Source organism: Scaptodrosophila lebanonensis, unplaced genomic scaffold (genome assembly GCF_003285725.1).
Source record: "Scaptodrosophila lebanonensis strain 11010-0011.00,11010-0021.00 unplaced genomic scaffold, SlebRS2 tig00001418-arrow-arrow-pilon, whole genome shotgun sequence".
NCBI classification, from domain to species: domain Eukaryota; kingdom Metazoa; phylum Arthropoda; class Insecta; order Diptera; family Drosophilidae; genus Scaptodrosophila; species Scaptodrosophila lebanonensis.
The window spans coordinates 2,111,895-2,123,552 of NW_022060744.1; the positions used below are offsets into that span (position 1 = coordinate 2,111,895).

The 11,658-nt window shown below is 42.0% G+C and overlaps 1 protein-coding gene across 1 annotated transcript in view; it reads left to right on the plus strand.

Annotated features, from left to right (window-relative positions):
• The window catches only part of LOC115633405 (transmembrane protein fend), a 31,014-nt gene extending 22,908 nt beyond the window's left edge, over nucleotides 1–8,106 (plus strand). The window contains exons 4-6 of the mRNA XM_030530848.1: nucleotides 5,423–5,470; nucleotides 6,181–6,432; nucleotides 7,582–8,106. Coding sequence (XP_030386708.1) covers nucleotides 5,423–5,470; nucleotides 6,181–6,432; nucleotides 7,582–8,106 — 825 coding nt within the window. The remainder of the gene's footprint in view (nucleotides 1–5,422; nucleotides 5,471–6,180; nucleotides 6,433–7,581) is intronic.
• Nucleotides 8,107–11,658: the final 3,552 nt, after the last annotated feature.

Genomic DNA, 11,658 nt, shown 5'->3' on the forward strand with positions numbered 1-11,658 from the left:
ACAACAATAACAACGACTGAAAATTTAGTGACAATTTTGGGCTGCAATGTGAAACGTGCGCGCTCGACCACCCGAGCAGTTGGTGGACATTTTTCATAGCGTCGCTAATGCGATCTGTCCATAAATTGTTGGCATCGTCATCGCCTCAGTCGGTTGCATTATCGGGGATTGCCCGGACATGGGGGGTTGCTGCCGCTGCCGTTGCTGTTGCAGCAGAAACAGTGGCAGTGGCTGTGGCATGGGCAGCGGCAGCGGCATGCTGCTAATTTCACGCCACACTTGCCTAATCCCGGGCGCAACCCCCAACCCCTGGCCTAACACTTCTCCCCTTACTTCCAACATTCCCCCCCTTCCCCCAACCCTCTCAGGCTTCATGCAATTCGCATTTAAGTAAAACGAAAGCGAGAGCGGACCAAACCGGAACGCGTCCCCGTCGCTCAATCAGCGCAAAATTAACACCATAAGAAGTCAAGGCGTTGGCAGGATGGTTGGGGGGTGGGGGGCGGGGGGCAAGGGTCGAAGGGCATCGCACAGCCAGAACTTAAGAAAGCGGCACAAATTTTGCTTCTCTGATTTTTTCCTTTCTTTCTTTCTTTGTTGCTCATGCCAGGCACGTAGCTTTTTGCCAATGCAGTGGTGGCTTTACTGTTGACTTTGTTGGCTCGTGATGGTAATGGTGGTGGTGGTGGTGGTGGTGTTGGCGATGGTGGTGGTGTTGGTGAGTGGTGGGTGCTTACTAAAATGTGCCGTTAGTTGGCTCAAGATGAACACTAAGCGGACGAAGTAGGCGTTTGAGCTCTTCAATAATTGACAATCGAAGCATTTGGGGGCTACGTGCCTGGCTTTTTTCAGCGACAACTACTAAGACCGACCCCCCTTCCATTCCCCCACTCCCAACACCCATGACACCCATAACTTTGACAACTTTTCTTCTTGCTGATGAGCGGCTTTGTTTGAACTTTTTCTTCCGTTCGATTATACACGCGCCGAAAAATAAAGACATTCAAAAAACCATCGACTATAAAGACTTTAGAATAAAGCTATTTCGAAACCTTTTACTACAATTTGACTACGAAGCGTTAGTTTCTGTTTTTAGTGGAATTCAACAAATTAAAATTGAGATCTCAAAATACAAGTCTTACAGTCGACCCATCAAAGAAATTGTAACACAAAAACTCTCTCCAATACTAAAAAGCTTCAGCTCGGTAGGCTTTTAATTTATAGAGTTCAGTCGTCTTAGTATAGCTTAGATAGTATGTATGAAAACTTTCTAAAATACATATTTCATTTACAAGCGTAACTTTCTTACATCTGTCCCAATTCTGTTATTATTCGAAACTTTACATATTTAAGCTAAAGCCCCAAAATTGTTCAAATATTGAAACAAACAGGTTTGAAAGCTTTCCGCCTATGCTCCTACTAAGTGGGTTTAATTGATGAAAAGTCAAAAGTTGTTCGAAAGCTTAATCTTCAACAAATTTTGAAATATTATTTCAACAAACTTAGTTCACTTCCTTTCGGAAATTACATTTGATTTCAAAGGCTTGTCATCTCTTGCTTGTCTTATTTTACAGATAAAATAATCTGTTGTAAGCCAACTTGAACAAATTTCTAATTGATGTTTAAACTTGTAAAGAAATTTTAAATATTATTCCACTAACTAAGACGACCTTAATTTCCTTTTTGTAATTGGCACTTTAAGTTCAAAATTTTGGCATGTCTTATTTTACAGATTCAGGACTGTTTATATCATCGACTATAATCGTCTGTGCTCCCAATTTTTCCTTCAAAAATGTTGCCGAACCCATTAAAAGGGAGCTAGATTTTCAGTTCGAAATGGGGCAGCTGATCGGAAATGAAAAGAGGCTATAAATGATAGAAACGTGACCCACAAAGCAACATAAAACTTGAGAATAAAATAATAAAGATTGTCTTCCATGCATTAAAAGAAGCATATAGAGTTGGTATGTCTGGCTATGTGTTCTGATGATAAGCAACTCAAACACAAGTCTCACTATCTCCAATTCGGAGGGGGCTGTGAACTAAGTGCTTTGTGGTCTACTACTCTCTACTGCCCTCTGCTCTGGCCCTCTAAGCTAACCTCTTTACCTGGCCAACTATCAATTTGTCTAGGGCCTATGCAGGAGGGCGTCTTAGGTTGAAGTGTAATTTTTTCAAGTGCAGATGCAGGTGCTGGTGCTGGTGCGGATGCCGAGGGGTTCGTTTATTGAGTCCCAGTGCTGTGTGGCACGCCTCCAACTGAAGTCGAACTACTCGAACGGCTCATAAAAATGCTCAAAACTGGCCATTGCTGGCAATTTATGTGGCCAGTGAGTGTGAACTGCGTCGCGGCTTGACGCGTCTCCAGACACTTTCCAAGTCGGCGCAGGTCGCCCATTCAATGGGCATGGAATCGGAATGGCTCATCCATTTCTCACACACACACATTTACACATTGCGGCAATTCTGTGGGCAATTGCATGTAAAAGTCGCCGCCGCCTGCACTTAATTTATACGCTCAGCATGCGAAATTGTGGGCAGGTAGAGCGAGCTCAGCATTTTCTTTCATTCAGCGGAAGTTGTCGTAATACCCTGCCGTCCGGCACCGTCCTGTTCTGTCCTGTCTAAATCGACAGCGGGCCATTCATTCAATTTTTGCCATATTGTTGTTACTTATCGCCCAAGTTGTTTCCCATTTTTGCGAAAGGCCAAAAATTCAATTGAGCGGAAAATATGTTGTCTTTGCGATTTTCCTTTCCTCTGGCCATCGGTCTCTTTCCCTGTTTTCCCTCCTCTCCCTGCGCTCTCGCAATTTGTCCGGCAGTTCAGTTCAGCTCGGTTCGGTTCAGTTGAGTTGAGCTGAGTTGAGGCGACCAGCTGCTGCTGCTGCTGCTGCTGCCTTTGGCTCACCCGAACCAGTGGTATACCCTACCCTTACCCGCTTATCTGCGCGCCTTATTGTGTAATGATGACAAAGTGCTGCTCGTTGGCAATGTGAAAAGGTGGCACAACTTGCCGTTTGCCTTAACATATTTCATTTGACATACTGGACCGGACCGGACCGGGCCGGATCGAGAAGGAGACGAATGCGAAGACGGAGACAGAGACAGAGCGGAGTCTCTAAGCATCATCGAGGTTGAGGTTGAGGTTGAGACTGTGGCCGAGGTTCGAATTGAAACTGAGACAGAAACAGAAACAGAGACTGGGACTGGGACTAAGACTCAAGCAGAATCAACGTCAACACATTCATATTCATTCATTTGTCTGCCTGCCTGACTGCCTGCCTGTCCCATCCCATCCCATCCCTTGCCGTCCCTTTTTTTCCAGCACTGTCGTCTGTCCAGCTGGCTGTTTTGCCTGTCGGTCTTCATGTCTGTCCGTGGCCGTCTCTGTGTGTTCATTCATAAACTAAAGAGACAGTCAGGTCGTCCAGCTGTCGCTCAGCCGTAGCTAAAGCGACAGTTGACAAAGGCTAAGCAGGCAGTCCCTGTCGCCATCATCTCTCTAGTGCCATTCTTAGTTTCCATTCACAGTCACATTTACAGTCCCATGCCCATGCCCATGCCCATTCCCATTTCCATTCTCATTCGCATTTTCTCATTTTGTGATGAGCGTGAAAATTTCGATTCGCAATACAACTTTGCGGTCATTTATTTGGGCCTTTTATTACAGTTACAAATTTGCGCTATTGTGACTCGGCCATCCATATCCCCGTTCGACTCAGCTCGGCCCAGCTCGGCATGTCCTGCACAGGACAAGGCACCACAGCACACCACACCACACCGCTCAGCCAAGCACAGCACAAAACAGAGAACCTCGACCGGCACGCCTCGTGCTCGGGGCACTGTTGCTGATTACTTTTGCTGCTTATTTAAAATGAGATTAGGCCGCGTGCTCGCTCAGTTTGCCAAACAACCCACAATCTACCACTCCCTAGAACTACCCCTACCCCTACCCCCACCCCCACCCTACCCCTAACTCACCCATACACTTTGCACCCACTCTGCTTTATTTATGTGTGTGTCTGTGTGTGTGTACAGTAAACAATCGTTGGCATAGCTTAATCATTGACTATTGATATTGACTGAGATATTATCGCAGATAATGTACAGCTTGACAGCCCAAATAACTTGCTTCCGATTTTAAACGAGCGGTTTAAAAGTTGAATGATTGAGCAAGTCAGCTGGGACTAAGCTCTTTTTCGATTGACAGCTTTTCGTGGGACAGCTCTATTTCTTCTACGTTGAAAAGCTGCGACGGGCTTTTGAGAAAAGTCGAAGTTAATGAAGCCTGCTCAATCCGGTATCTGAATTAGTAAAGCGATATTTTTGTGAAAAAGATTGCTATTGGGCTTCAAAAGCGTATTGTTCTTCATCCGATAAAAAATCCTTCAAACTAAACAGTTTTTTGAAATGAATTCCACAATTCCACATAACTTGATTGAACTCGAAAATAGGTACACAATGGGGGGAAAAGGGTAACCGACCGATGTATATAAGTAGCAGAGAATAAATGAATTTGCATTTCGAACTTAGTTAGGACTGCGTTATTGTCCAGTTCCATGTTTTCTTTTGGACTGCTCTCTCTTATCCGACGGAAAGCTATAGCTGTGTGGGGTATTGAAGTAAACTGATATTATCGGAGAAAGATATACCAATACCCCTATATACGTGTATAACAGAGATTGCATGAGGGAATAGGCTTTTGACTTATCAGTTTTTCTTTAAGTCGCTTAGGGAAAAGGCGCTTCTTCACTGCAGGGCCTCCTTTTACAATTGCCATCATATTGTGTTGGTTGGGTAGATTTGTTAGGTCTTTTGAGTTCTAGGCACAAACATACGTTTTATTAAAATCTCCGTTCACTTCATTTTACTTTCTTTTCACAAATAGTTTATATACAAGTAGAAAGCCTGAAGCCTAGTTAAGGCTGTGGAGCATGGGGGGAAGTGGTTTTCAAACATTTTGGTAGCATTCACACTGCTTGTCCTAAAGACTAAGAAAGATGATGGGAAAGCTCTTTCAAATTCACATTTTCTTATTGTGTATTCGGGAACTAAAAGTAGAAGAGTAGAATTCTAACACCCTTTAATAGAAAGTTATTTTTGGTATTTCTATCCAAATCTGTTCCATTGCAAAAAAAATTCCCAATAGTGTTTTACAAAACAAAAATATTATGACAGTATGTACTTTTAAACGCACTTGATAACATTTTTCTAGAAATATGAACGAACTTGTGTGTAAATTATTTGCACGTATGACCGTAGATTTACTATCTAATATTTAAGAAATTTAAAATATAATCCTTTTCAAAGTGTATTGCTATTAGGGCCCAATTAGTGTGGAAAGTCTTAGTACTTGAGAAACTCTTTATCCAGTATTTGCTGTTTATTGTATATGCGCGTCTATTCATTCTCTTTTGCAGTTCGCACGGGATTGGCATTACTGCACGGACTTTGCGGATTGCAGAGACGTAAGTACACACATATACATACCATACACATTTATACAGATATGTACACATATAACTGAATAGACCATAAGCATGACCAGGGGTATGGGATTGGGCAGTGGCTGTGGCTGTGGCTATCACTGCGGCTATGGTTGTGGCATCCACATCAGTACGAGTATCAGCTTCAGCATCAACATCAGTTAGTGATGGCCATCACAGCAGTCGCTTTTTATCTACGCTTTATGCTGATTGCTGGCTGCCAATGCCCTGTCCTGCCCTGTCCTGCCCTATCCTGCCCTGCTCTATATCTTGTCCTGTCCTGTCCTGTCCTAGGCTGTCCTGTCCTGTCCTTTGCCCTTTTCTGCTGCCATTGCCTTGCATCACTGGCATCTCTGGCATCGCTGGCATCGCTGTTGTTGTAATGTGTGCGAGATAATTTTCATCCAATCGCTAACGAGCGCGCTCGTCTTGGCGCTGCGGGCGCTCGCAAATTGTGTAGCATACTTGCGGGCGCAGTAATTACAGTTTAAGCACAAAGCGCAGCGGCAGCGGGGAAGGCCGCACATGACACTTTAACGATAATTCCGAACTGTTGTCACTCCTGCCACACCCCACACTCTAATCCTCACAAACACTTCCTCCCCCCCCCCCTTTCTCACTGTCTCTCTAAATATACATATATATGTATGTACATACTATATACTTATCTATCTATATCTCTATATTCGCAGTGCTGGCAAAACTGCCAACAACAATTGACGCCCTTTGCTCTGCGGGTCCACGCGGCACAACGCCAGGGGGCTTTGGTCCTCACCGACATCGGCTGGGACGAGACAATCGCGAATGCCTCGCGGCAATGCCTCATTACCTGGGAGGTTTCGGGCGGCGGCCTGATGGGCAACCTCCTGACGGACACGGCACGCGCCGAGCTCTCCCTCTGGCCGGACACGGTCTACAACATACAAGTGACCTGCAAGCACAAGGTGAGCAACGTCACTTTTCCAATTAAATCAGGCCCCCCTGACCCTGTCCCTGCCCTTGCCCCCAATCTCAAAATGAGCCTGAGAGTCTTTAGAAGTGGAGTCGCGTATCTCATGGAGTTGATTTACGTCTAACTTCACATTTATGGAACTTTAAATAGGGTAATGAGTTAGCTTAAGGGTACCTTAAAGACTTTCTCATAATAGTCGCACTTGTAATAATACAAGAAGGACACTACTACTTGTATACGTGTAGTATTCCGAGCTTGGGTAAAAACTTCCTAGAATACGGATCTTTGCAAAACTTGGTGGGTAGAGAATTAAACAGACTTGGAAGTCAACCTCTCTATGGAAAATATAAATTCGTAAGACAATTATAAAGTGAAGTAATAACACACTGAAGTGCTGATTCCGAGCTTGGGTAAAAACTTCCTAGAATACCTGGACAGTGTAAACTTGGTTTGTAGAGAATTAAACAGACTTGGAAGTCAACCTCTCTATGGAAAATATAAATTCGTAAGACAATTATAAAGTGAAGTAATAACACACTGAAGTGCTGATTCCGAGCTTGGGTAAAAACTTCCTAGAATACCTGGACAGTGTAAACTTGGTTTGTAGAGAATTAAACAGACTTGTAAGTCAACCTCTCTATGGAAAATATAAATTCGTAAGATAATTATATAGTGAAGTAAATAAAACACTAAAACGACGAATCATCTTAATAATCTCTTTCATTAAATGATAGATGTAGCCAAAGATTTGAAAAGATTCTTTAAGATCCCGGGCCCATTTACCGATCATCCAGGTTTGTCCAAAATAAAGATCACACTTGCTTATTTAGTACAAGCATCTCTGACCACTTTTGGCTGTCTCTGGATCCAGCCCCCGTCTGTTCGTCTGTATGAACGTAAGCAGCTTGGAGAGTTAAGGAGATAGAATTGCCAAACTTCGTATACATATTCTTCTAGCAGCATTATTGTTGAAGTGCTAAGTATAAGTAAGGGAAACATGCCTGATGTTTATCTCGACTGTAACGTTTTGTTTGTTTTAGAAGTGTGTTTAGTTTTTTAATAGTTAAGCACTGGTCTATACGTGTTACCTATTTAAGATTTTCTACAAGTATTCTCGATTTCTCTCACTCCCTTCTTACAGCTAACTGGTTTGATGCGTCGCTCCGTCAAACTGCATGTGGATACGCGTCAATTGACTGCAACATATGCTTCCACTGCCAGAAACAACAGCAGCAACATCGATAGCAACAGCAACAGCAACAACAACCCGATTAAGACAATCCCCACAACAACACAAACACTGACGACTCAAGCGTCGCCTTTGAATGCGATACGAACAATGCCAACAATGGCACCCACAACGCCTAGCCCCTCGGATCGGGTGTACATCATTAGTGTCCTGCCGACAGCGACGGGCCATTTGAGCGGCGTCATCTATCCGGCCTTTGGCGCTTTGGCCTTCTTTGTGGCGCTCCTGGTATTGTTCCTCTTTCTGCGTCCACAGCGTAAGCGTCTCGATGTCGATACCGACACAGCTGCTCTGCTCAGCAGCGCTGCTGGAGGTGGAGGTGGTGGTGGTGGTGGCGGTGGCGGTGGCTCCGTGATGCCCAATCGACGTCGACTGCTCGGTGCTGTTTTGGACAACAACTCGACGCTTCATGTCTAAGAGGATGGGCGCTTCAGCAACAACAATGAGAACTAGTAGTCGTATATGTCTGACTATGTGATATTCTGCACCCAAAATTGTACATACAAACATGCATACAAACACTGACTAAAGCTGCAAAGGCTGCAAAGGACACCTTTCGATTCTGTAGAATCGCAGTTGGCTACAAAACAGCAACAACTACATCAGTTTATTACAATTAACTAAACTAAACCACAACTAAACTAATCTCACATCAAGTCCAAAAACAAAAACAAATATTTAAAGTAAATATATAAAAAAGTCATGTTATGGTCAGACAAGCAAATAATTCGCACACAAATTTGTGGCATTATACACACACAGGCTTTTACAAGTAAGCCTCAAAAAAAGTTTGCTTCCATTTTAATAGACGCTTGAAATATTACAGTAATCGCGTGCAATTATTTGCCTGTCTGTACATAGCTCTGGTCAGACAGACAGATCAACGATTTGCACAAACAATTTTTGCAAACAAGCATTCAAACTAAGTCCCAAGAAAGAAGCTTTCTTAAGTTTAGAATTTGTTTTGCTTTAAATTTAAAAATTTGCCTGCAAATGATTTGTTTGTTTGAACATAGCTTTGGTCAGACACGCAAATAAGTTGCACAGAAACGTCGTTTTTTTTTTTAACAAAACTTTAACGAAGTTATTTTCAGTATTAATTTCCCAGATTTGCGTGCAAATTGTCTGCCTGTGTGACCAAAGCGTTCGCTCAACTCGTAACATTAAGTTTTACCTTCTACCTTTTAGCAATTAGGCCAAGCAAGCAGTCATACATATACATCTATATATATATATATATATATATATATATTGAGATATATATATATATGGATATATAGATACACATTAGCTATACAATATACACATACAACTAACTATATATATATACAAGCTATGCATTATATATACATACATACATACATATATCATATATACTAGGGGCCGCGGCCAACAACTACATACACCAAACTAAATGCAACAAATTGCTACAAATTTTACGTAAATCTTTTTTTTTTACTATATACATATATATATATATATATATATATATATAAATATAGTATATTATTGTCGTCGCGTCGCTTTTTTCAAGTCGCAAATGGAAAAACAAAAAGCAGAGATATTTAAACAAATAGTCTAGTGAATAATTAATTAAAAGTAAGAGCAGAGGGCGAGCATAGAGAAGAGAAATCAAATTTAAATCGCATGCATATATCAACAAATCGAAATCGTTTTCAATTCGTCGTCTTTGAAAAAAACCAAAAAACAAAAATCAAAATGAAATATTTTTCAAAATTTTTAAATGTTTATACATAATTAGCTAAAAAACTCAAATTTGCAAAAACTAAAACTAAATCGCATTACAAATCGAATAACGACATATGTACTTGAGAGAGCGCATCGGAGAAGCTTCGCTAGAAATGCCTGTAAATATGTAAGCCGTACCGTATCGTCCCGTCCCGCCCCCACCTCCACCCCCTCGCAATTGGGGCCAGCAACAAATCTATGTGTTTTTTTTTCCTGCTCGCTTTATTTATTTATTTTGTTATCCTAGTTGGGGGGCGGGGCGGAGCGGAACGGAACGGGCAAAACGTTTGGGCGTGCCACACTAGACTGCCAATATTTGTTAGTTGGATGGCGCTTCGATTTAATACACACACACACACTCGCTTGTATATGTGAATCACAATTTATTGTTTATTTATTTAATTATGTAAATATATTATGGCTTGTTATTCGTGGCGTGTTTTTGTTTATTTATTTATTTTGCTTTTGCAAAACAGGCACAACACACCCCCCCCCCCCCTTCCCATCCTTGCTCCTGCAATTTTGTTTATTCGGGCTGGGGTTTCGGTTTGTCTTTGTGGGTGTGTCGGAAAAGGGAGGCACAGGTACTAGACGGTACACCGCCGATAATCGCTTAAATAACCAAAACACTATCCCTCCCCCACCCCCACTTGGTTGGAGTGTCCTTAATTGCTTCGATGTTGTTCGTCCCCTTACTAAACAACATCAAATTGAATTTGTTGCCCCTAAGCCTTTAAGAGATAGTTTAGGAGTGAAATGGATGCGGATGTTTGTCATTTAGCCAACATTTGGCCATTCCCTCTCGTCCTCAGGCCGATATCTAGACAATCTAGATATGCAATTGCATTTGAAAGGAAGACATTTTATAGGTTACTTCCTAGACTACTTCTTAGGCTTCAACTAGGGTCTTGGAAGATAGCTTCAAATGAAGTTGTTTTAAGACTGAATTTTTCTAGAGCCTCATATAGACTCAAGATGTTACATTAAATATAATTGAAGCTTCTAATGCACTCGAAATATCTCGCTTCTCATGAAATATCATCAGCTTACGGAGTTATGTATCGAATATTTTACTTATCTACTTACTTACCAATGGAATGGATATAGCGACCTCGTAGTTTATCGAGTCAAGCCGGAGATATACAGTTCTCTCAGAATTCGATGCTTTCTTACATTATTCAATTTCTTGAGAACATTAGCACTTGAAAAAGGAGATCAAAAAAGTTATTATATATAGACAGCCAGTCTCCATTCTAAACTTGCGGAATTGTAAATGGTTTTGAAGACAAGATAACCCCCTTTGCTTCAACTTCGTTGCAAATGCTCAGCCGCAACTAAAACCAGATACCTTCTGCGAGCTTGGCTTACCATTAATTAAGGCATTGAGAGTGTATTGGTGAAGAGGAAAGAAAAGAATGGAACAGCTTCCTAAATAGCGGAGGCCTTATTTACCCTACTAAGACAGACCTTTAGATGTCTGGTGGCCCATATAAAAGGCTCTCTCTGGTTACTCTCTTTCTTCAACCTTCCACCCGACAACCACATTAGGGGGAGGATCCATAAGCCATACTTTTGAACACTTCCATTCCATTCAAGAGCTGCTAGGCCCTCTTCTTTTGCACAACTCGATCATAATCTACACTCAAATTCGTAGGCTTATTGTAATGGCGCATCCATTTGACGAACTAAGCCTACTTGTCGGCACTTATTCCGTCTCATTTATAATCTTTTCAAGAGATGGTCGCAGTGTCTTCCCCTTTCTTGCTTTCTTTCTTTCGTGGGACTTGAACTAATTGCAATGCTGGGGCTAGACTGAAGCTCAGAAAACTGAGCTCAAATCAGTCTGTTATGGAATTAAATACTATTTGTTGATATTGAAAGAAATGGTGCATTTAAGAACCCCAAGACATTATCTTTGACGAGTGAAACAAATTTCCCTCAAGTGGAATCGCTATCTAATGCCTTTGAAGCACTGCTTCTCAATGCTTGACCTCCTAACCCTGCTGGAGTGTTCAATTAGGCCCCCTTCCCTTGTTCACAATCTGAGTGGAATCTTCGCTCTGCCCAGTTGGTTGGTTCCCTTCAATCTTGATAGGAATTTCATTTCAAAAGTTGGCGAGACTTTATAGTTGTTCTCGAATGCTCGGCTCGGAGTGTGTGTGTGTGTTTGTGTTTAAAGGCCTGTTGATTAAAGAGTATCCCAACGTATCTCTCGCCCAT